At 41.5% G+C, this 26,322-nt stretch overlaps 1 protein-coding gene across 2 annotated transcripts; it reads left to right on the top strand.

Moving 5' to 3' along the window:
* The first annotated feature begins 1,640 nt into the window (after positions 1–1,640).
* On the top strand, positions 1,641–17,179 carry fus (fusilli). 2 transcript variants are annotated; one of them, XM_066399072.1, is made up of 11 exons: positions 1,650–2,320; positions 5,894–6,111; positions 6,485–6,654; positions 7,514–7,603; positions 7,785–7,839; positions 10,936–11,046; positions 11,101–11,587; positions 11,646–12,042; positions 12,098–12,163; positions 15,258–15,490; positions 15,751–17,179. In XM_066399072.1, exons 1-11 carry the CDS (start codon positions 2,168–2,170, stop codon positions 15,850–15,852), a joined length of 2,082 nt encoding a protein of 693 aa, XP_066255169.1. In that variant the 5' UTR covers positions 1,650–2,167; the 3' UTR covers positions 15,853–17,179. The 2 variants fall into 2 exon arrangements, with proteins under 2 accessions (XP_066255168.1, XP_066255169.1); XM_066399071.1 differs by lacking the exons at positions 15,258–15,490; positions 15,751–17,179 and having other exon boundaries at positions 1,641–2,320; positions 12,098–14,751.
* The last annotated feature ends 9,143 nt before the right edge of the window (positions 17,180–26,322 follow it).

Genomic DNA, 26,322 nt, shown 5'->3' with positions numbered 1-26,322 from the left:
GCTTCTTCCTCTGGTCAACGTGATGGTTTTTTGGGGCCGAAGGAATTCGCGACCGACTGAATGAAGAAGAAGCGCAACTGAATCTGTAAATTCGTATTTTCGGCAGGCGCAGAAGAAACGATAATTATTGCACTAATAATGATGATATAAATGACTATTTAGGACCATCCGCAATTGTTACAGGTATGCAGCGGCATTAAATCAAGCTCAAATGCGACAATTTTTGGGTCTATCACGCAGAAAATTTAAAGTCTTCCTGCCAATTTTTACCACTGCGTTTAAATCGATATTGTCGAAAAAAGGTAAAATTACGGGGAAAGGAACTGTGTGTGTGTGTGTGTGTGTGTATATGTTAGGTATCACAATTCGACGACGTCAGAGGCAAGTTAATGCAAAGTCATTACACACGGAAAGCGTCTAATGGAAATAGCAAGCATGTCCCCATCGAATGATATACTAATTACTAGACATCGGTGTACGTCACTGACCCCCGGGTCAAAATCCACTTTGCATACGATGCGAAGCAGGCAAGGGTTCTCTTTTGGAACCCATCCGTCGGCGCCATTAACGATAATTACGCTGGTATACCGAATAGAAAGTAACTGCCGCGAACCACTGCAATTTCCCGCATTTCAGCGATTTTATAACAGGTGGTACTTTCCATCCATGATTTTCATCAAATTTTGGCAGTTTTTGCAATTGTCTTAGAATCGCCATCTTCGAACGCCATTCCGACGTTCAGAGCTGACAACAACGGGAGAAAATAATTTCGAAAAAAAAATTCTATAACGCAAATCGGCGATATCCTGTATGTGTTTAAGCATTTGTATGCAAATTGGGCCATTCTAACACCACGGCAACCCAAAACCTTTGACCTTGACCCTCCTTCAGTAATAATAATAATAATAATAATACCCCATTGTTCTGTCTTCCTCGTTTGACTTTCTAATTCCGATTGCCCCGTATGTCGACCTACACTCGCTCCGGCAGTTTTCCGAATCCCTCACAAATCGAATTTAAAAGAAAAAAAAACAGGACTTAGATGTCCAATGAACCGTTACAGTACTACATAATGCGTCGGCCATATTGAAACAAACGATGCAGCCATTTTGAAATGGTTGCCAGTGATTGTGTTGACCGAAATGGGTCGGTTAATAACCGCAGACCCTTGAATTTTTGTAAACTGAACGAAAGTAAAATGTCACATTTTTTTCACTTCTGATTCCTTTGCAAATACGTAACTCGGGCATGAATGATGCGACGTCACTGACCCTCTTGCAGAGAGACAGTGGCGTATCACCAAGATTACACCGAGATTTGGTGAACGGTGGTGAGTAAAGTTCAGTTTATGGGCATTTTAACCGGAAAATGTATATTGAGACACCGGTGAGCCTCCTACCTGACAATTAGTGAAATTTTTGATTTGTTGAGAGTTTAAATAATGGCGTAAACACTTGCGCCAAATTATTAATAGGAATTGGTCATATTGAAACAATTTCCGATACTTTTTTTTCTTTTTCCATGGCGTTCGAATCGAAAACAATATTTTCCACAGCCGTCGCCAACAACTTTCCGAGCAACCCCTATATGGTGACTACCTTTACAAAGTCGTCTAATTATATAACCATAGAATATGCAGTACGACTAGGTACAGTTACCTTGCGTTCCCCCGTATCGGGCTCCGATTGGTCGGCTCGGCCAGGTATGAGAACCAGTCGAGCTCCACATCAGTCGACCCCGGTGTACACAGACAGGTAGAACATCAACACCACGCCGTCGAAGGTACACTGGAAACAAACGAAAATCAACGTCACTAGTACACTTTTGTTTTTTTTTCCTTCATTGCTTTTGTTACTATTATCCCGACTGTTTTGTGTTTTTTCGTTACTCGCGCGCGTTCCTAATCCAACTACCTGTTGAGTTCGTGGAAGGGAGGTTATGTGTGTGTGCGTGTGCTAATGCCTGGTACGGTGTGCGTGTTTATATTAAGACTTTAGTAATAGGTACTAAAAAGACATACTTCGGTAGCACCATCAGCTCTCCTCACCTGGATAACGGTCCGTAACCCAGGGGACGGTCTCACGTGGCAACATGGCGGCTGTCGATTGTTTATTGTGATGGCAAGCGCGCCGGCGTCGCGTCGTCGTTTTCGAATAGTGGGCGCCAAATGAGCATCAAGGGGCTAAAGAACATGACGGGGCCCCATCACGTTTGCGTCATGTATGTGGCCACCGCGGGCCTGCAAGGGCCCCTCATGGGCTCCGACGAGCAAGAAATTGTCCTCCTCATCTATGTCATCGTCGACGTTTTACAAAACAAGGTTTGTGCCGTTTGTTTTGACGTTTTTACAAATAAAATGTGTGAGGAAACCTACACAGGTTTAGTCGGTTGTAGCGCGAGGGTCGAGCGGTCCTCGGACAGGGAAAGAGGTGGAGCGGCCTTGTTATTACCGGGGACACGTGTAAAGTACGGCCGCCATATTGAGGAAAAAAATAAGGCTGCGGGGTCATTAACACGCGTTAACCATTCTTAGGCGGCCATTTTGAGTGAGCGTTTTGACAGATTTATTCAAATATTGTGGATATTACAGCCGTCATTTTGATGGCTGCAAATGTCACTTTACAGCCATCTTGAATTCTTGTACTGAACGTCAAAAAAATATAAAAATAAAAAAGGGACATTTATCTATTACCTGGCGTCATGATGCCATCATAAAAACAAAATTTGTCTAGCAGCGGTCTCAACGCAAATGGCACACGGAGCAATTTTCACTAAATATTTGACTTTAGTAATCAATGCGGTCGTTCGTAATCAAAATGGTCTGTTTGAGAAACAATTCAAAGATATAGATTTTCTGAAAACGTTAAATTTTCTCTTTATGACATATGCCATTTGGACAAATTCAAGTCTGAGTTCTCAACAAACCATTGTCAATATTTGCAAATACAGTAACTATGCCCCTTTAACAATTGTGATGTCCTTAACGTCAATGAAATATCTTTGATTAATGTAAAAATAACACCGTCACTTTTCTGAAAGCGCACCATTATTCTCACGAGAAATAAATACCTAGAAATGTTTGTGACACTTTAAAATAACCTTAGTAGAGTTATTAGCATAGGGCGATAGGTGACCTTGTAAATTTACATTTAGAAAATTTTAAACCATTTTTCAAAACTTTACCACGTCATCATCTTCATCAATTCATAAGAGCGCATCTGTGACAATACTAAGATGGTTACTCAAAACTAAAATAGAGCCTTCGATTACCGCGACCTCTATTAGTTTCTTAACAACGGAGCCATTTTGCGTATTTTACTGTGCAGCTTCGGTCAAGATGGCGACGTGGCGTGGCAGCATAATCAGGAACTCCAACATGTCGCTTTATCTCGTTTTAATGCCCAGCAAAGCGAATATCCTGCGGTTAAGACAAACCATTAGCTGCAACCTCGTTTTCCTTAAACCGTGTCACTTTTGCCGTTTGCGGTCGCCTGTTTCGGGAGCGGCTTTCATTTGTTTATTACTATCTAATTCTAAGACGACAAACAATTGTCACGCATGCAAACAACTAAGTAGCTCCATCAATTCTAAGAGGGCCGAATTGTGACCTTAATTTGACAGCAATAGAAGTGACTCTTTGAGCGATGAAGGAGGCACACTTCCTGATGGACAAAGGTCTGCAGAATGGAATGTTTCATTAATTCGGTGACGAAAATCCATAAAAGAACCGGTCTCGAACGTATTTTACGCAGTATCTATCGTTGGTTGTTTATTGTCAGCTCTCTTCGAATAGAACGTGTTCCGCCATTTTTATAGTAATTCCCTATCATAAGTGCACGCGGACTTTCTAAAAATTGGTCTTGCAACCGCGCTGGTGCATTGGCACGGCCGACTTCTCGAAAACGAGAACGATTGCTCGTTTATTGTATTTAGTCCTAATCGTGCTATCTACAAGGGCCGGAAATTCAAACATTTAAACTAACGCCACCTGTGCGCATCACAAAAGATTAGAGAGGAAATTTAGCTTAGTCAATAATGATTCAGGAAGGGCGATAATTGCCAAATATTAATCTTCTCCTTTTAGTGTCTTTATGTATCGAAATGATAAAATGCTAATTCGCGATAGGCATGTCGGAGTCATCGACCGAGACCGAATGCAGAAGCCGACCTTCAAGGTGCTAGTTAATTCAGTAAACATTCACTCGTGGTTACATTAGTGCAGTTTTAATTTATAATATGGCCATCATTCTGCTCTCTGAGCTACTTTTCTTGCTCTCCCAGAGTGGACAATCCGAGAGTCGACAAAAAATTTCACATCCAATTTTGACAGTAGTCGTCCCTTGTTGAAGCTACTCAATACGGTACCGTCGCTAACTACGCACAAGGCCTTTCTCATCCGCCATAACTTATCGATGTCGGTTACGTAACCGGTCGCCTCGGCCAACTTCGGTCGCTCCGAGCGACAGGTTCCTTTCGCAATGAAAGTACCGCAATCTCGGGCCAGCAACGTTCTTTTTTCCACTCTCTTGACGAGGGTTAGGGGGGAGGGGTAGGTATGATGCTCGATTGTCGTCGGTATCCTATCTTTACTATTCGCTTGCTGCACTTTGGATGCTGAAAGTGCCGATAAGGGCGCTGGAAACGTAAACAAATCACAACCTCGTACAGGATTTTGCGACGTGGTTTTTGTTGGCACTTGGAACGTTATCATCGGTAATATCTGAGAAAGTCGCCGAGAAATGCAAATTTGGTTTATTTGGATGATAGTGTTATTTCGGAGGCCGCGGCACCGTTGTGGCCACACGACCACGAACAGGGCAAGGCCGACGTGGCGACGCAGCAGTTACTGTCGCAATTCTGGCAAAGTATCTACTTTCCGCATGGTACCTGTATAGTCCCGAGAACCGCAGATTGAAACTCAATACTCTGTTTATTTTCTATACTCTCCGTATCGGCCCAAAGGCCAGAGACCGCCACTGGCGTCGCTCGTTAATTGGCACCGGGCGTCGATTGGCGCACTAATTTTAAACAAACACTCTCATTGGATTGGGGAACGACGAGCTCCGCCACCGAAACGCTGCGACTTGACCGATTAATTATTTATGATAAAAAGTCGAATTTGTCGTCTCCTAACCTTGATGGTCCGGTGGACGGATAGAGGCACTTAATTGCCTTGGCCAATAATTATAACATGTTTTTCTGTTGGCCAACAACCAACGATTAATCAATCAGGCGGCTAATGATCATCGTCCGAATCCATTAATATTGAATATTGGCGTGTCGCAATTGTCACCGAAGATGGCCTAGTTTAGACCTCAGTTTCTCCAAAATGGCCAACTCAAAAAGTCATGGTAAACGTCCTTGTATCTCCTTCGATCCAAGACGCGCAGACATGTCCGGTAACCCTTATCGAGCTTGACTCTTTGCTTAGTAGGGCCCTAATTCTCCCCAAAAATCATTACATATATTGCGTACAAAGTGGTTGGTAAGTGTTCTTAAATGACCTTTAACGAGGCCCCATGGCAAGCACTATGGCATGATTTCAGCATTATGGGTACCTCAAAGAGTTAATTTATGTAGTTCTAATAATAATTATCATGCGTCCACTGTAATTTCATCAAGGTGCATAGTACAAAGATTAATGGTACATAATTAAAGCCTTGTACTTACTCCATGTTTAATATGTTTTTATATTGACCCATTTAATTAGCGGTTGTTTCGTAGCGTTTTAAACGTCACCTGTGAACCCCAGCAACGTCCTGGTACATTAAATTTTCAAATATGATTTTCGCGCTTTTGAGGTTTTGTTGCCACCTTGACAGTAGTGACAGTTAACTTTGGTTAGGTCAAGTAGGTGACTTTGAGCTTTTACTTTTATTAAACCTTTTTTTAGGTTGTGGGAGTTCAACAATACCCAGTCAAGCCGACAGGGATTCCTAGTCAAAATGGTCTCGGAGATGCCAACGGAAACGTGGTCCTCGGAGAACAGGCCGATTGCGGCCTCACCGAGGACGTGGTGAGGACATCGGGCAGACGACTTGCAGAGGCACTGGGGGAGTTTGACGCTTACTGCAGCTCACTGTGTTTAGACCCGCACAGTCATAAATTTCGGTGAGTTCCTACGACGTCGCTGTTTTTGAGGGGAAAGCTGCTTTTTAAGAGTTTCTAACTTCAATGAAAAATTCTTAAAATTCTCGTTGCTGTTTTTATCGTTTTATCTTCCAACGGCGTAGGCAGTTTTTGTGTCTCACAATTAAGTAAAAACGTTTTTATATTCGTCTCTTGCCGTCTGTGTTGCCATATTTCATATCGATTTTCTTTGCGGCAAATAACTGTTGTCTGCAAGACGCGTAGATAGGTTCTGCTCCAGATTCGGATGTAGTGCCTTAAAGTATTATTTTATGGTCACATATACCGAAGTAAAAGCGTTGGGCGGCACGATCGAACCCGTTACTTAAACCGTAACAAACCGAATCAATTCCAGGTTGATAACAGACGGCCAATTACCTGTACGACAATGTCTTCACCCGGAAGCCTGGCGGAAGGAATTTGAACTGCCAGAGTACTACAACCGGTTCCACGATCTACGGAAAGAGGTCGCCGCGTTCCTAGGGCGCGACGACCAAGCCGGTGGAATCCCCGAGATGTTGGATCGTATCCTTTTGATCACCCTTAATTTGACACACGTTAGTCACTACTCGAAACCAAAAAAAAAATAATTTTCAGTTTACGATTTATTAGCAGTTGTGTTTACGTTTCGCAGCCTTCTCTGCGGCAGTTTTCGTTTTCCACAAAACTTCTCGCGCCATCTTTCAGCAATTTCCTGTAGGAGGTGCGCTTGTATTACTATAGTCGCCATCTATCGCTCGATAATCGGCGGCTGTGTAATACCAGCGTAGTTGCCTTTCGCAAGCGCACATGTGCATTTTCTAATTTTTTAAACGTAACTTTTCTAGTCGGGAGTGAAACATGCAATTGCGATAAGCAGTAACGCGATGATAAGCGCCCATAGAATGACTCGCATACAGAGCTTTGGAAAATAATCAATTAAAGTAAGATTAGTGCTAGTAAAACAGTCATGGGTAAACTTGCAGCAGATTCGACGTTAATTTTGCCTATAGCAGTAGCAGGGTGAGTTGACAGTTGCATCAAAACGATTTTTCTTATTTTATAATTATAATTAGCATTGACCCTGCCGACTTGAATTTAACTGACCAAGCACTATTTGATTACGATTTTTGAAACCTGAGAACTTATTCGTGTTGAATACAACCTAACAACATTAGAGATTTATCGCGCGCTTGCCTTCACCTAAAAATCTAAACATCGACAACGCCGCGTTTATCATTTGTTTATCAATTCTGACCAATGGCGCCTCTCTGAGGCGCCTGTCAAGTGTCAAAACTCAAACGCCGTTGTCACTAACTTACCACGAGCGAAAATATCGCGGTAGCCCTCTACTGAGTTTCCATATACGGACATCGGTCTATTTCCTTAACTCAGCAGCATTTAGTGCTGGAAATGGAGCCCGAATCTGAGAACGAGTTTTACAAGAAGGAGGCCAAAGACATGGTGAACGTGGTGCAAAGGCTCGTGATGGGAGGTGAGTTTTATTATACGTCACAACACTTATATCGTCGTAATGTAATAATAATGTACTTTTCGCTTTATCAGCAGCGGGTTTGTTGAACCGTAATTTTTACGGAAAACGCATCGTTCGAACATTTTGCCACTTCCGTTGTACCCATGGGGCTCGTTTTAGTGCTGTTTCGTTTTCGTTGCAGGTCACCGATTCGACCTCTTGGAGACCGTCAATTTAGTGCTCGAACCCGGAATACTGTAAGTATCCCCAGGTTTCAGAGAATTTTCGGACGATTTGGCAACTTGGCGTTACGTTTTTACTTCATTTTTATGTCCAACATGGAGATGAAATTGAAGTGTTTTTCCCTTTTATTTGCAAAGTTCAAGCGAGAAATTTTAAATTGTTTAGGATAAATCTAGCAACGCTAGAGAATAGTTGACATGTGCTAATTCCACGTTGAAAATTTCGTTTAGCTTAGTTTTTCGAGTTCTATATATTCCTTTTGGTTGGTTAATGTTCAAATATTTTCTTCTCTACTTGGCAACACTGTACACGGTAAGAAACAAAAATGTGGCGAACGCAACGTATAGTTCTTTGCTTTGGTTTTAGTTTTAAGCCTATCAAGGCATGCGAGAAGTTGTTGGTGAACTGACAAGATTTCTCTTTATTGTTTGTTGAAATTTTTGGGTAATTTTATATCATCCTAAGTATTATTCGGTAATGCTGGACAAGTGCCATTTGACATTAGATATGTCTTTTGTCTTTCTTTCCGTTTCAAAATTGACTACCATTTAAGTATCTCCAGTTCAATTTGGCAACACCGGCATTGGTAGCAGGTAAGTGTCCGAGCACTGTCAAAATAGCAATTCAATGAGACAGCAACAAGGCCGCGTTGTCCTGTATGTTTCATAAAACAAACATTTTCTTTAATTAAACTTTGACAGGTCTCTGCACGAAACAAAAGCCGAACGCGAAGTTGCCACTTTTTACCAATATAGCCGATATGATTCGGCACTATTGAGCTTAAAATTTTGAATGGTAATTTATATGTCGAAACAATTGAACCGGTGAAACGTGCACATTACAAAGTTTCGCTAGATGTCATAAACGTTTCATGCAGGCAATAAAATATTAACAGCCGTTATTTCCATAATTGCCCGGCAATAAAAGTTCGGGGAAAACGCGATATGCCAGTATAGTGGTTCCCTCAAGATCGCCGTTTCTGTTCGAGGTAAATTCTTCATTCAACACCAAAATTGCATCACACGATGATATCCAACTTCCATGCGTAACCCTCGAAACTCTCCGAGGCCAATGCGATAATTAAAAGTTTTTTGATAACAGCATTCAAGTATCTCTATACAGAGTGCTCTAGCTTTCCATGGTAGTAATCTGCCGACGGAATTTAATCCTGAACTAACCTGAACTAATGCCAGAAATGCTTATTAACACGCATTCACGGTACAAAATTATACACACAACAACCGCAAAGAAAAAGAGAAAAACACACGTTTTTGTGGGAGACTCAAGCACACTCGGTATAAATACAACAAAAGTCCTTATCTCCGAAAACCAATCGCATTTGACATTTGTTGCCCCACTAGAACGATAACAAACCATTTATCACTGACCCGCTTCTCTCTCGCTCACATTGAAGTTCCGTAAGGTGGCACAGAGACGGGCCGAAGGTCTCTTTTTTTATCTCTGGGAGCATTTCTTGTACTTCAGTTCGGATTTCGATCATTCCAAATCAGGACAAAACGTTCCGTATGGTGTTAAGTTTCTGCTTTCAGTGGGTGGTTTTTGTCGTTTTTAGGGTGAGTTTTTGCTTTCAATATTCTAGTTAAATTTAACTAAGAAGCAAGAATTTTCTCGAAGTGCGAATTGTACCGCTAATTTAAGTGCAACACAATTCCCTAGATCAATGATATGGGACCGACACCTGGCAACGTTGCATCTGAGGTGCACATCAAACGTTTAATTTGACATTAATAAGTGTGCAACCCGAGATTGTCATTTTTCGATATTTTGCGTTGAAGGAAGCAACATTAACGGACAATAAACAATCCAAATAAGTCGTTACGTAATTCAACAAGCGCCGATAAAATTAAACAAACAAATGCCCCGGTTTAAAATTAACAGAACGCTTGATCTGTTTCGATATCGGGCCGCGAAAATAATTCTGAAGTAGTCTTGAATTGGGTCTAAAAGTTTCGTATTTTAATATCTGTTTACATACTCACATAGATAAATTGGTTAATCAATGACTGTGATTTAAAAGTTTTCGTGACGTACGTTTTACTCATTGCGCAGTATCTGAAAGTTTTCATTTTCAATTTTCTTATACAGGGTGTGACACATCGATACAGGTAATAGATTGTCGAAAAATAAGTATGATTTACTTAATCAACGATTGTCCTAAGACCCGTCATTTCTGAGACGCAGGGTGTGACCGCGTCGGTCAGTACATAAATTGCACCATCGTAGCAAGTTTTGTTATGCCCTTTGAAAAATACCTGGGGTTTCCGAATCACATCAAAAGGATTGGACATTTATTCTAATAGCAATGTTAGAAAAATCTCACACTTTTAAAAAAAAATCGTTTGAAATCGATATGACAACAATTGTTGTTTTTCCGGACAACCGTTCACTTTAAGGAATATTACTAAGAGTACCTTTTTTATGCAGAATTGATTGTTTTTTAAAATTCTTGAACTCTTTAACCGATAAGTCTAAATTTAAAAAAGTTTTGACTGAAAATATGTAACGATGCACTTGTAACTAGCGCTCTCTATGATGTAGAAAATTTTAATTATGTCCATGAAATTTATCGGATTAAGAGACAAAGGTACACCGATTTTCATTTCAATAGTTACAGTAGTTTTGAAGTAAACTAAAAAAAGAAAAAAAAAGTTGAACTCTAGCACCCTGTATCTCGGAAATGACGGGTCTTAGGACAATCGTTTGTTAAGTAAACTATAAGCATTTTTCGATAATCTATTACCAGTATCGATTTGTCACCACAGTTGCGAAACACGCTGTATATTTTCCATTATTTTTGTCTGTAAAATCAGGTGTTTTTCTTCTTTCTTTCCAAAATTTCAAATAAATTACAGAGGGTTCAGGTCGAAATTTTCATTTCCTGCATTATTTTTATTTGTGAAATAATCTTGTTCCCTGTATGCACTTTTGCGTAGATTTCTTTGTGTCATCTTGTAGCCCCAGATTTGCGCTTCAAATTTCCTCTTCGGGTCTTTTCTTTTTTTAATTACAAATAAATGAGTTCAAAGGGATCGAGCCTCTAAATTGATTCTCTCGTTTTTCATACGTCACCTTTTCCTATAAAATTACAGATCTAAAGACGACGAAATCGACCCGAATTGTGTGGTGAGGGCGCGTGGACTGCCGTGGCAGAGTAGCGATCAGGACATAGCGAAATTCTTTCGAGGGTTGAACGTTGCCAAGTGAGTATCCTTCGCAAAACGCAGGTCCCCAACTCCGATTTGACACGGTTGCAGAGGCGGCGTGGCTCTGTGCTTATCAAGTCTAGGCAGGCGCAACGGCGAGGCTTTAGTGCGCTTTGTGTCTCAAGAGCATCGCGACATTGCTCTCAAGAGGCATAAACACCACATCGGCCCCCGGTACATTGAGGTGTACCGCGCCACTGGCGAGGACTTTCTTTCGGTGGCGGGCGGCAGTAGCTGCGAAGCCCTGGCGTTCCTCAGCAGGGGTGCGGCGGTCATAGTGCGCATGCGCGGCTTGCCCTATGACTGCACCGCGCAACAAGTACTCGACTTTTTTGCCGCCGGTGACCTACGGTGCACGGTCATGGACGGCGTGGAGGGAGTGTTATTCGTGAGGAAACCAGACGGACGTGCCACGGGCGACGCCTTTGTCCTTTTCGCAGATGAATTGGATGCGCCCAAGGCGCTGGCTAAGCATCGCGAAGTGATTGGTAGCAGGTATATCGAGTTGTTCCGATCAACAACTGCGGAAGTACAACAGGTAAAGACTCGTACGAATTTGCGTAACAAGCAAAAATTAATTGAGAGGTGGGTCTTAGGTACTGAATCGATCGATGATGATCGAACAACCTCCGGCGCCGCAATTACCCCCCATCCCCATTCCGAATTACACGCTGTTGCCGCAGCATGTTATCACCTCGGGGACGAGAAAGGACTGCGTGCGCCTGCGCGGATTACCGTACGAGGCGCAGGTTGAGCACATCCTCGACTTCCTGGGCGATTATGCTAAGAATATCGTATACCAAGGAGTACATATGGTGTACAATGCGCAGGGGCAACCGAGCGGCGAGGCCTTCATCCAAATGGACTCGGAACAATCTGCATTCATTACTGCGCAGCAAAAGCACCACCGCTACATGACCTTTGGCAAAAAGCAACGCTACATCGAAGTGTTCCAATGTTCTGGAGAAGACATGAACTTAGTGCTCACCGGAGGTATGAATTTAATTTTTTTTTAATGTATCTATAGATAAAAATATTTGCCACGCAGGTCTGCCAGCCCCAACATCGCCGGCCAAAACCACTGCCGCACCAGCACCAGCTCTGCTCAGTACCGGTATGTTACCGTTGCCCCCCACTCACATTCCCCCTCCCGCGCAGTCGCCCCTTTGGGACCCCGCCCTAATTCACGCGCAGCAACAGGCTCAACTAATTGCGCAACAAAGTCTGCTCGCGCGGCAAAATCAAGCAGCGCAAGTACACGCACAAAACGAAATGCTGCTCATGGCGCAGCACAATCTGGCAATGTTATCAACCCCCGCGCCAAGTCCACTTTCACCGGGCAAGGCCACGACCGCGGCAGCGGTAGCGCCCCCGCAAATGCAGCTCATGTCGCATTTATTCCCGGCGCACGCACCTTTCGTAATGTTGCCCCCGCGCCTACCTTTAACAATGCCAAGTAGGGGGCAAATGTCAAATCCATACGCACCACTATTGCAAACTGCGCAAGCGCCCCCTTCGACGGGCATGGTACCTCTAGTGTCCCATGTGGCCGTGAAGCGAAGCTATGGGGACGCTTTCCAAGAACAAACGAGTTCGGCTAAACGTGCATACGTACCGACCACTGGTGCGAGCGGAACCAGTGGCGCCGCCGCCATGCCAGTTTATCAACATTTCTACCCGCAAATGTAATTTATTTGACGTATATGACATCTGTCGTTGATCGCGAGTTATTATCGAATATATCAGTTCGGATTTAAGCGGAATAATTGTCCATATTCAGTTTGAAAATTGCTCACAAATGTGACCTTTCTATTATTAATAAGAAGGTGTAGTGTTGACAAGAATTTAGCTCGTCATTTGTCAATTTATTCCTGTCAATTATTACCTTTAAACTACGATAGTATTTTGCCAAATATTTATTCGATAATTTGCTCAACTGTTGATTGTTTTTTTGATCGTCAAACGTAACTTTATATGAAAGTTCAGTGTCAAAAATGTGAGAAATGCATATTAACACGAAATCAATTGAGCTTAGATTTGTTTATTTAAGAGGCTAAATTTGACTGAAATGACATAAGCAGCCATTCTTGTGTACTCTAGACTTAATTTCCATTATTTTATCATATCTATATAGAAATACCATATTTTTCGCTCTAATCGGAAATAGTCTAATTTTCTTGATATTAAATTAAATATACTCTATACATTCCAACGTTTATAACGTCGTCGATATTGTTTATTTTATAAGACGCGCTGTAAATATATATTTTTCTATAATTATTGTATGATGATTAAGTGCTTAATAGAGCTGGGTCCCAACAAAAAGCGGCCGCATTCCCCCTTAACAACACAATCATTCCACTACTTTTTGGCGGGTACTTATAAGGACTTAGTTAAGGTGTCGGTTTTATGAACCCACTGTGTGTGATTAGAGACATTCCGAGCAATCCCGGGCTGACGCGCAACTTCGCAAACTTTGGCAACGTTGCCGCGTCAGCTCCTCGGACGCTACTTTTCAAAGTTGTCAAACGCTTATTGTCGTAACAGGAGTGTTTGCCTGAACTAACGGAAGAGGGGGTACATTTTTGTTGCAATGTATTGAGGTTGATCTATTTTTTTATAGTTTTTTATGCAGCCAATTAGATGTTTGTACTTAATTATTAAGGCAATGATAAGTGTTAATTTTTTTTAAAAGGATGGGGGGGGGGGGGGGGAGATTTAAAATTTGGCAGCTACTACAACGTTGGTTTTGGGTTTTTCCCGCATTCACCATTTCTCTTTTTTTTTTTGTACAAACACGCATTATTGTTTTTTTTATACACCGTTAGTTTATTCAAATAATAGTAAGATTCTAGACCGTTAAGCATTGTCCGCGATAGAGGGCCAGTTTGGGACATTGGAAACTAAAACTACCGATGAGGGCGCTGTAAAATGTAAGCAAAATGAGGAACTAATCATAAGCTCGATATATAAAAATGTTGCCCGCTAGAGGTTGCATTCAAATTTGTTCAGGGGTCATTTCAAACTTGCTTTAAAAGATAGTGGCAATTAGATGACGCCATGTTTTCTCCGATGTCGCAATCGCGCCCTCTGTCACCTCATTAGCTTTCGCTAGATTTTGAATTTGACTGTTTTGGTGAATGCGTTATAGCACCTAACCTTGGGAGTGCATGGATGGCGAAAGAGGGTGTTTAATTTGTTTAAATCGATTTTCTAGTGTAGGGTTGTGGCAATGTTTAGTTTGGGTGTGAGTCACAGAGGGCGCTTGTCAAATAGTAGTAATTTCAGCAACGTTGCCATATCTCTTTCTCAGCTAAATTGTCGATTCGATGGGGAATAATAGTTGAAACCTGTTGATATATTTTTGTCACGAAATATAACTTAAACAGGTAGGAGTGAACTATCAATAACGAAAGCAAATCACCCTTACTATTATGTACTACTAACACCACCATTTTCACTCTAGCCTCATTCATGGTCTAGCGAAGGTCTGCTTTTGGCCTGCAGGTGGCGCCTAGGGTGCTTGGTGCCATCTGCCGGCGGCAAAAAATAAATCCATTTCTCATCATCAAGTCAGCTGGTTATAGAGCGGAGTAAATAATAATTCGTCACCCTTTTGTACTGTGCGCAGCTCTTATTTACTCGAGATTGATTATGTTCTAATTGATTGACACTTTATTAATAAATGTTTTGTCACAATAATGCTTTGGGTTTGTTGTTTAGTTTCCTATTTATTACTCGTCTCGTCGTCGAGGGGGCGGTGCTCAGTATTAAAAAATATGGAAGAGAGCAGCGCCCCCTTTGACGGGCGATCATTTGACTGGGCTATAGTTGACTATTTCGGTGGTACCCGAGGGTTAAGGACTGTTCGTGGTGTCTGCCCGCTACCCGTCGATATTGGTGTGTGGTCGGTTGGTGTTAAGTACTCTGCTCCCTGTGGTGAGTCCTTTTATTTACTACTTCTAGTTTTAAGCTCTATAGTTAGGTACCACTTATTAACGGGGCTCTACTTCTTGTAAGTACCATCATTGTTTTTGTTTACCACGTTCAACAATTCGTCCTTTTGGGTCGGTAGTTTGAAGGGACGGACGAATTGTAGAAACGCGTAACGTAATTTCATTCGATCATTATTGGTATTTTAGCGGGATTAGTTTAGGTTATGACCATCTATAGGATATTTCGGATACATACAACATTTTTCTCTTTAGGAGGCACGATGCTCCCAAGCCCGGCGGCCTTAAAGTACCCCCCGGCAGGGTTCGCCCCTATTCCCTTCACCGCGCCGCTGCCGCCAGGACAATACCTGCACGCGCCCATTTTCTATTGGCCACTCTATCCCAGCCCACCGGTATCTCCTACGGGGTATTACATGCAAGGCCCCCCAGGGCCACCTCTTGCCCCTCATCAAGGGCAAGGAGGGGCGCTTCAGCAGCCCCAATTGGTAAGATTGTTATGAAAAACTTTTAAAATCAATCAGAAACAATAACTGGAAATTTAAACTGTGCATGCGGTAAAATAGGAAATGCGGCGATATTGACATTAGAGATGTAGTTAGCCATTCTGTACAACAACACAACAACGTTGCTGCATTTCCTACTTAATTGATTGCATAAAAAACGCTTTGATCGTTGTCATTCGGCTTCCATCAATTGTGATTAAAAAAACGCGCGGATTTCAAATTTCCTGTGTCCAAACGCGCAGATTCAAGCCGAGTGCCTGGGTCTGCCGCCGACGGCGTTGCCAAGTCTGCAGCCCATCGATGCCCGATTGTTGGAGATTAGTCCGAGGCCTATTAGCTGTTAATTTCGAGCGAGGTACAATGAAGAGTTTTAGGCCAGTTTGCGCACGTCGGAGGAACGATTTTGTACGTTTTTAGAAGTTTTTAGAAACATTATTAGGAGAGTTTTTCGCATCAGTTGAAAATTTCTAGTGCTTAAATAGGAACTCGACTAAAAAACAAAAGATAAGACTTCGTAATGGCGCCCTCTACCAGTCGGAGCCCGCGTTATTTGCAGAGTTATTAAATAATGAAAACAACTTCAATAACCTAAATCCTCTATAAAGAAATCTAAATGTCGCGTGATTGCAAAAATTCAGTCGACAATTCTTGACAACCTGATTTCTAACTGGGATACCCAGAATTTTTTAGGTTATTGGATTGGTTTTAGAGAAATAATGAATGCGATGCCTGATGGGTAAAAGATACACGTAATGGAACAAAAGAAAGCAAGGATTTCTGACATCATATGTCACATAAAATTTGATGATTTACGACGTGCTTTCTTTGGTTTAATTTTGTGTATCGCAGCGCTCTCATCCTTAGCTAGATTTCCCCGTATACAACTCTGCTCTTGCCAACCCGGTTCACATGCCCCAGCACCCGCTTGTTAGATGGCGCCACACCACTCCAATATGCCACCTTCGAATGGCTGACACTGATGGCGCTAGCCTATTGCTATCATAGTGACAAACACATGAGATTCATTTCTTAGTAATAAAAACGGATATCAAAGCCAAAAACTATTTCCTATACTATAATCTTTCGAGTCCAGAACTGCCGTTTGGACGGTGCCCTTTTTAGGTAGCTACTTAATCTAAAGACGCGACCGTTGTTGCCGCGTCTCACACCTTGCCCTTAGGTTTTAGTTATTAACGCTCAAATGTTATAGGATGTAAGAGTGCAATAATAAAGAATTACTATTGATTATTACTAGTGATGAAAGATTTTAGTCAGCAACAGCGACTCTAACATAATTTTCTTAGGTTAAGATATTAAGCAGTCTTGAATATGTATAGGTTTTGCATTAGTGCGCAAAATCCACATGTAATGACAAATAGATTAAGTCCCAAAAAGCGAGATCTAAGTGGTTTTGTGCGCGCAAGCCCGTGGGGCGTGCGTGGATCGTCGATTTTGCTAGTTCAATGTGATGATTTTTATTATGAATTGATGATGTTTATTAGTCGTTAACGAAATAATATATAAATATTCCTTCGATGAAACTGTTACTTAGAAACGTAATATATTATTATACAATATTATATTAATTAGTTAAGATAAATCTGTGCGATTTATACACTGTTTTTGTTTTCACATTATAGACAAATAAAATTATCAGTTGTTGTATCTAAAGGCATTTTAATACTAACGAAAAATTCTTACGAATGTACCTCCGTCTTCCGTCACCTCTTCATATCCATCATTCTCTACGTTCAGTTACGGCCAATTCCCGGAGAGCTTGCATAGCTCAAGCGCAAATTCTTTAATGTTTGTTAAAAAAGATGTTCACGATCCAGTGGTACGACTTAAATAATTTAAAGTGTACAATGGGGCAAAGTAAACAATAGAAACGACGAACGAAATGGTACTTTGAACCTGTAAACATTCAAGTTACCGTGAGTAAACAAGATACATGAACAATGCATAAAAAGACATATCGGACAAGTATAAAAAAACGTTAAGGCTTTTTGTACGCAGAAACGAATGCAGACAATATAAACAATACACAGAAGTAGAAAGTCCTGTTGCCGTGAGAGCCATTTTCAATTTTATGCCAAAAAAATGCATGAAGGCCATTGAGAAAAGCGCTTAGAACAGACAATACTCCTCTCCACTGTCGAGAGCAAGGGAAAGAGGGAAATTTTATTACGAGTTTCGGGTTTCACAAAATCCAATTGGAGCGGGGAATTTATAATTTGTCGCCTCCGGAACGGGAGAATTTCATTATCCCGAGATAAGTGCTCCGTTATTCGTCCCCCGGGGGTGAGGCGAGCTGAGGGAGGCTGCAAACAAAGCCAGGGGCGTCCCGGCGAGAAAAATCCGCGGGTTGTAAACATAAACTCGAGGCGGGCTATAATTTACGAACCTGGAAAGATCAATGGCGACGATAACCGCGGAGGTATAAGCGGACGTTAAATTTTTCAGATGGTTTAATATGGCCACACACGCGACATGGCGACACACGTTTATTAATTGTCAGATCCCCGGAACGGATAAGCCGTTTTAATATAATCGTAAGCGGTCATTTTTATGTCTCAACCCGAGCCCGATTAGTCATAACTTTCTCGTCCTAGGATATAGAGTTTAATTAATTTTCATAGATCGCCCCACCCGAAAAAACAACATTGATGTTTATTCTGGTCCCATCCTGCCCTCCTTGACCTTTCGGAGAAGAAGAAAAACAAAAGAGCGACGCCGGAAACACGGCTGTCAGGCCTCGCCGCCGAGCATGCAACTGTCAATCACCTGTCAAATTGCGAGATTCCAGAAGGAGCTGATGCGTTGCGGCACAGTGCCGCGTTTGTTTTTTGTTTTAACGGCCCTGATAATAGACACGTGGTTTTGCGCCAAGTGAAAGGTCTCCGATATGACCCGATGTAGTTCACATTGAAATATGGATATTTTTCATATCTTAATATAAGGACGCTTTCCGTTTGCCTCACTGAATCAGACGTTGTTCTAAATTTCCATCGTTCTACCTTGTTTTTGATTAAAGAGAATATAGTGTACAGTGATTGCGCAGTTGGATTCAATATAGTATATGAGATCTTCGATATTGAAAAAAATGTCTCCATTATAGAGAACAAGAAAATTAACGGTTCTCTGTATTTTTATAATTCTCTCTCGACATTAGGAAACAATCCCGAACCGAAGACCAAAAATTACGATATAGATCAAATTTACAGTAAAGCAGCTAAACAGATTTCAAAATTGTAGATGGAGTAATTAATGCACCTATAAACAATGTGGGCAATCATTTTTCTCATTAGATTAACGAGCAGAACTGCCCCCTTAAATTAAACCAATACACGAATCTCTGGGAATAAATATAATTAGGCGGCCCATTCCCAATTTAATAACAGTGATGATAACAATAATAAAAGGGTGCTTACGACACCGGCGGCAGCCCTTGAGGGACGCGAGATAACAAAGCCCCGGGGCCCCGCTCCGACACCGAATTATCTCCGTTACCGTGGATAATCCGTTTTGTAATGATCTCGCTTTATTAACTCGAAACGCACCCTCTTGCACGTTTTAGGGTCAGTTTTTCTATAACCTTTAAAGTTTCCTCGCTGCACCTCGTCGTCTAAGATGCGTCCTGACACCCTGTCTACACGAATAAGACCTACTTTGTCGACGACACTCGATATCTTGTTTTCCGCCTGAATGGGCGTTTGTTAATTTCGTCCCTTTTTTGGTGAAAAGGCCCATTCAGGGGGTCCGCGCGTTTCCGAAAATTCGTAAAAAAGTCTCGTATTACGAAAACCGGGTCGAGCGGAAGAATGGACTCTCTGATGGTATCGAGAGATAATTTGTTCTCATTGTGCACGTAAGGACTAAAAATGCTCAATTTCGTGTAATTGGTGCGTATTAGGTCTGCCCATCTTGGAAGCCACCTCGTCAGCAAGAGTAGAAAAAATAGTGAAAATCCTTCATCTACACCCCCTAAAACTCAAGGGGATTTGTTTACGCATTGCTCTGTTCACTCTTCCATCAATGGTTCTTGTGTTAGATTTATCATAAGGTAGGAAGAAAAATAGAAGCTTCATTGAGTCACATCACGGACAGTTATCTTCAACAACTGTTAATTCCTTTTGCATCGACTATGTACTTCATGATCAATTTTAACATTGTCTACGCAATCTACGTAAAATTTGTACATTGATTTTTGTTCAATTTCCATAATATCTACAGGTAATACACTGAACAACAAATTATTGAATTTTCCGCCATTTGCACCATTGAATTCTGCAGAGACTTTCATTACACCTGTGGTTGAAGAGTACTCTACTTACTCCTTCACAATTTCTCCCTACCCTAGATGCACTGAGATTGAAAGAACAACGGCTTTAAAACAAATTAGGAGCTGCCAAAAGGGATTATCGCATCGTTCGACGATGCGTGAAGGAAAGACGATCCCTCGAAGCCTTATTCAGGCACGTCACCTGTACCCCCTTTTTTTCGACTCTTGCTAATGCTCGATGAGGCGCGGATCCCGGGAAACCCCATAGAACCGGATGCCTCACCGAATTTCTCTCACATTTCATTATACACCCTGTGAGGGAGGCCTTTGTGAGATCTGGATATTTTCCGCATATTCTCACCGTTTTTTACATTTTAGTGGACCGCAATGCTCCTTTTCGCTAAACCTAAGACAAAAGTATCCAATTGCGACATTGATATGTCGTATACTATGCATAGTACTTTGCGGTCAGTCGAGCACCGTACTTTTAGCCCGATTTTTTCCCAGAAACAGCCTTAAATCGACGTTTCAACAATAAACAATAACAGATTTATCATCAGGTCCGATCGCCGGATTGCAATCACTACTGATGGTAGGTAGCCGGATCCATCCCTTATCTTGATGCAGATGTTTATTAGGAATATTGGGTACCAAAGTTGCAAATAGAGGAGAAAAAAGCGAAGAGGCGGCTGTTCACATAAACACTCACCACGATGAACCACTTTCTCTATCTCCCTCCGTCTCTCTGGTGTATTTAATAGTCAAGGGTCGACCCTTGACTATTTCGGGTGTTTAAACAGCAAAGAGACGACAAATAAAACGGCTTCGACAAGTACCACTCTATTAAGTACCTCTTTCGAGCTGAGGGAGCTAATGTCAATGGGTGCTGGGACGGGTCATGAAGCAGGCCATTGACTCAAAAGTGCATCCCTCTGTACAAGCTGGGCTAATTTTGGGTTTATATTGTGACTTCCCTTATTTTATAGCCGATTTATAAAATTCCACCGCGGCGATAATTAAATACACTTCCCGGCTTTTTTTGGATGGAAAGCGATATATTTCGTTTCGGTTTTCGGGAGAATTTCATAACAACGGCTCCGGTTACCCCCTCCCTGAGGGAGGGCCTATTTATGGGTTATTTTTACTTTTTTTTGTATAAATTTATTATTAGATTGCTTAACGACTGAATGTAATATATTTTAATTTTTTTCTTGACTATAGTAGCCTCAAAAACCTTATTGTCTCTATTAGCTACATATGAAATATTTTCACTGCAGAATAATTTACATTAACTTAAAAAGTGTGTAGTTGGTAATTCGACTGACAAAAAGAGAAAAAGAATAACAACAACGCCACCAAAAGCAAACTTCTCCACTAAAAACTATAGTTGCAACATTTGTTCATTTACAAGAGAAATTAGGTACTAAACCACAGAAACTCATAGATCAAATCCAATCAATCGCTCTTCTGAGCTGACGTAACCGGACACCTTTATAACGAACGAATAAAGGGGTTTTTGTCCGAAAATGATTAAAACTTGATTGCGCAGATGTGTCTTGATCGACATTTGATATTTTTTAGGAATGTCGGGTCTGGTCATTTCGGAGTACTATAGACATGAAAACGATCAAACAAAAAGGCCTCTTATTTCTCTCTGCGGCATGAATAAAACGCTTTTACTGTTTCGCCCTTTGTGCAAATATTAGCTTTGTTTGTCAACCCCCGTCCTCCCTAACGGAGCCCCACAGGGGAGGCTGGAAGGACGTCTCCACCTCCCACCTGATCAATACCTCCCCAAGACTGCAGACAGAATCCTTAAACGTACATTTTCCACTAATCCAATAATTACAACTGACAATTAATATTGCTGATAACGAGTTGGCAACACGGTCTTATTCTAGATCTCAATCAAGGACACGCCCATTGGCACTACAGGGACAAATCGCTCCGCCTCCAGTGTCTTTAAGGCCTTGCGCGCACTGTCCGCTCTATAGCTGGAGCAACGTTGCCGGCTCTCACTCTAATTACCAAATCACGCGTGAAATGATTAGTTCTGTTTACGAGCAATGTGCGCTGACTGCAAGCAGATTACCGACAGGAATTTACAGAGTTTGAGGTAAAATTGCAAAGCGAAGACAATGAGCGCAGTTAAGTACCTGCACCCTTATTATTCCCGTCTGTTGCGTCGATTATCGTCTAGCCAGGAGCTGTCTCCTCTTCATTAAAGGGATGCGGACTCGTTAAAACAGTGGGGAGCTTCCGCACAAAAGGGCAAACGACGAGAGAGAGAACAAGCCTGAAATGAACAACAAAAGGTGGGCCTCGACCCCGCGTATACACAGGTAGAGGGCGCATAATGGGTAATTTGATATCGCACCGATGCAGTAGTCGAGGGGAGACAGATGCGTCCCGAATATTTTATCGATTTGACAGAACTGACAGAGGGAGAAACCACGAATCGAAGACTTTGTAGGTATAGAGCCTCTATTTGCAGTTGCATCCGATATTTGGTCGACATTACCAAGATGCGATAGGTCAAATTTAGGAATCGTAGAGGTCTTCACAGAGGTCTTTTTTAGCTACAGGATCTTTTTCTAAATTTGTAAGGAAAATGTCGTCTGTTAGTTAATTTGTGCTGTACATATCGATTTGGCCTCCAAGATGGCCAGATTAAACATCACTAGATATTTTTTTCTATTGACATCAATCAGTTCTAAATCAGATCAAAACTTCTGATAATTTTATAGATTTTCTATATAACTAATAAAAACAGCTTGTAGCCAACATAAACATTGTCCCGATAACACAAGATTTGTCCATGTGAAAAATTAGGCCAAGTTCGGTACCGCAGGTCTATATACTTTTAAAACATTCCACTAAATTTGTAGCGAAAAAGTAGCCTTTTGACTATTTTATGCTAAAAATCTCGATTGGCCTTCGAAATAGCCAGATTTAACACACTCGTCTTTTTTCTTCTTGACATTAATCGAATCATAAATCAGAACCAAGTTCTTTAAAATCTCGTAAATTTTGTTTGTAAACAAAAAAAACTGTAAGCAATTTTTGTGGGCAATCTAAACAACGATAAAATAAGAATTTGGCTACGTGTGAAATGCCCTAAATCTGACTGCCGTAGAGTCTTTTACTACTGGCCGAAAAATGACGACATACAATTTTAGAACTTTTTCCCAAACTCACACTTCAGCACACTCCATAATTGATTAAAAAGCACGTACTGCAATTTCTAAACAAACACATTTGATTTTTGATAATTTTGTTAGTTAATGTAAACAATGTAGACAATCATAAAATCTCGTCTTGACAACACGTAAGATCGATTAAAAAAATCTGGTCTCACTGGACCGTCCATCAAAAGACATTAGCTCGGGTCATCCTGGAGGTGAAATCTGACTTCTTGACGCCTTTACAAATAAATCCGCGCTTCGAGGTATTTGATAACAATCCGCCAGACACGGTGCCGTGGGCACGGGTTCCGGCACCACCAGGCAATTAAATCCCGGGGGGAACCTCCCGGAAAGGGGCTGACGTCGCTTATTTTTCAGCCTCAATAACAACGTTATTGTTCCCGATAAGAATGCGCTGGCACGTCACTTTCGGGCACGTTCGAATTAATTTTTTTAAAGCAGATTTGGATTGTGTGAAAAAATCCTCAAAGGGTTAGTAATACTAAATTTGAATTAAATGTAAAAGGGGCGAACAAGAAGGGTTTTAAGGGTGAAATGTGCGAGTTTTTCTCAAAAACCGCAGAGAGTGGAAAAGGTCTTGTAACCGAAAAGGGTTGCGTCGGACCTATTGTGCATTAAACGGTGGTCTTTTCTGTAACCGAGGAGAAAAGGGGTTAAATTAAGCATGTAAAGTTGACTTCGAATAAAGGTCTTTTTGTGTGAAATTACTAACCCTTCTGTAGAATTTTGTGGGAAACACAATACAAATCAATTGATTAATAAAATGTTGGTTTGGGAACTTTTGCATGTAAAGGCTTCCACAATGACCAGATTTAATGTACACGGTCAAACGCAAACAAACCGCAAAAAACATATGCTTCCTCCCACTTGAAAACTGACATAAAAGGGCGAAGGGAGAGGACGTATCAGGGATATAGTATCCCTGGGGATCTCCCGCGGACCCATTATGTCCGTAAATGACTGCTCGTTTGGATTCGGGAATTCAATTTGGGGACGACGTCAGGATATTCGACGCCACTGTTCCCAGTGTGAACGATGCGAGTGGCGTCAGAATTACGATGCGAGTGGCGTCAGAATTACGATGCGAGTCGCGTCAGAATTAATTGAAAGATAAACATCTACGTTCTAAGCTAAAAAAATCGAACCGCAAAATGTCAAATTTTATCACATACTTGTCAACTGTTACAAATGTTTTCATTAAACTTTCCGCCTTCTTCGTAGCGACTACGAGACCATTTCTGCTTTGTTTTTGTTGATCCTCGCGAGCTCTTAACCTTGAAAAAATTTTCTGCGTATTAATTGCAACGCGCAGCGATTTTTCAACAATTTTTGCGGTTTTTGCGGTGAAACGCGCGCCTCGGCAGAAAAACCGTGGGAACCCGCTCCCGGCCGCGCTCTCAGAACCACACATATACCTAGAAAAAGTGCTGGATCTAGCGCATTTTTCCAGGTACCCGACGCTGCAATTTTAATTTGTTTTTCTATTATACCTACTTATAGTGCTAAAATTAGTACTATATAATATAGTGTTTATTTTTGGCCTTCTTCCTCTTTCTCTCTCTATCTCGCTTGGTCGAGGGAGGAAATCCGAACCACCGATTTTAGGTTCGGTTACAAACGAGGTTACAAAGTGATTTTGCATATCGCTCCCGCTGATGGTGAATGGAATTGGTAACGCTATATCAATGGGAGAACGTGTAGCCGCAATAAAACGCAACGTTGTTTACGTAATTTGTGACGCAAACGAGCTTAAAATTAGATTTTATGGGGTGTAAATTTGAGTGTCGGCGCACAAAATGCATCAGACGGCCTCTGAGGCGGCCCGACCTAACATCGAGTTATTCTAGACGTAATCTTAAGTATATCAGCATTCTCATTCATTTAAAGAATTAGCGTTGAAACGTCCAGAAACCCCCGATTTAATACCACCCGATCTTAAAAAATATTGTGCATGGTTCTGTCATGATACTACCATGAGGTTTCAGGATATTACGATGAAAATCGTTAGAACTTATGAAATTTATTATTGTGAAGGAATCAGTGGGGTACTTTGCTACTGAAGGCAGTAATGAATTGTTTAAAAATTGTTCTTTGGAAAGCGAGTTTTATTCTCGCTCTATTAACATCTACATGTGATACGCCCCATGCTGTTTTTATACTTAAAGTCAATAAAATTTGAGAATTTTTAAAGTCGAGTGTAAAATAATCAGTGGATGCTGGACGGCAGTAACGAATGATTGAAAATGTTCTCATCAACAACAAATTTGAGCATATTTTTATCGTCATGGAATCTACACATAATACGCTACGCCCCAGCTTATCTGACTGAGATTTAAACTTTTAGAGAAAAATCAAAGGTTCATATTTTAAACATTAAATATCAGCCACAGTGCCGTCATGTAGTTCGGCTGCAAATTCGGTTCATCTCTATAAACGATCACGATTATTGAAAAACAGGTGATACCATTTAATGAGTAATCGATTACTTAGAATGATGTATAAGAATTGAATTGTGCGATATTACGCGTTGAAATCGATCTCTGAAAATGGTAGAAGTCTTAAAACCACTATAATTTCATCTACCATAAAATTAAAAAAAGATTAATTTATAGCAAAAAAATGGCCACCGTTAGTAGTGTCATCAATGACACATAAAAGTAAACAAACAACGTCCCTTAAAATGTGTATACAGTATATCCAGTTCATATTACACAAATAAAAAAATAATAATAAAACTGATTGAAAAGTTATGGACAAATATGTTGTATTTGTCAAACTTCAGTAATTGGCTCTAAAAAATGGCGGCGATTTTGATAGTCCCTCCAGGGATTTTCATGTCGCCATTACCACAGAGCACTTAGAAAATACCAACCCTGTCCCGCATGACAAAAAGGTGATAATCGCTATTAATTTGATAAAAACCAAACCCCGGAACTCCCCGGAGAGGGGGTGGAGCGTCCGCCGGGAGCTTCGTCTTGCAATATCAATCATCCGGGCCGCGGAATCTGCGTCAATTAAGCCTCAGCCACACTATTGCGTAATTATTCGGCTTAGCGGGGCACATGGGGCTGCGCTGAAAAAACCGCCACCCGGAGACCCAATTAAGGCCTAATTTACGCCTCGCGGGAGGAAGGAAGGCACTTGTCAAAAGCGTCACTTTTTTGAAAAATCAATCAAACCGCTCTAATTAAAATAAAAATGGTACGATTTTTCGGAGGAGGGGGGTGGCACAGCCCCGCCCCGTAGGAGCGTTGCGATTGGCGAGAGTGCGATGTGCGCGGCGGCCACCAGAGGGGAGCGCGGTCCGCTGCGCCCCTCCAAACTCC

The sequence above is a fragment of the Euwallacea similis genome, chromosome 18 (assembly GCF_039881205.1).
Source record: "Euwallacea similis isolate ESF13 chromosome 18, ESF131.1, whole genome shotgun sequence".
NCBI classification, from domain to species: Eukaryota; Metazoa; Arthropoda; class Insecta; order Coleoptera; family Curculionidae; genus Euwallacea; species Euwallacea similis.
The sequence above is the reverse complement of the archived record's forward strand: the minus strand, read 5'-3'. Positions and strand labels throughout refer to the sequence as shown.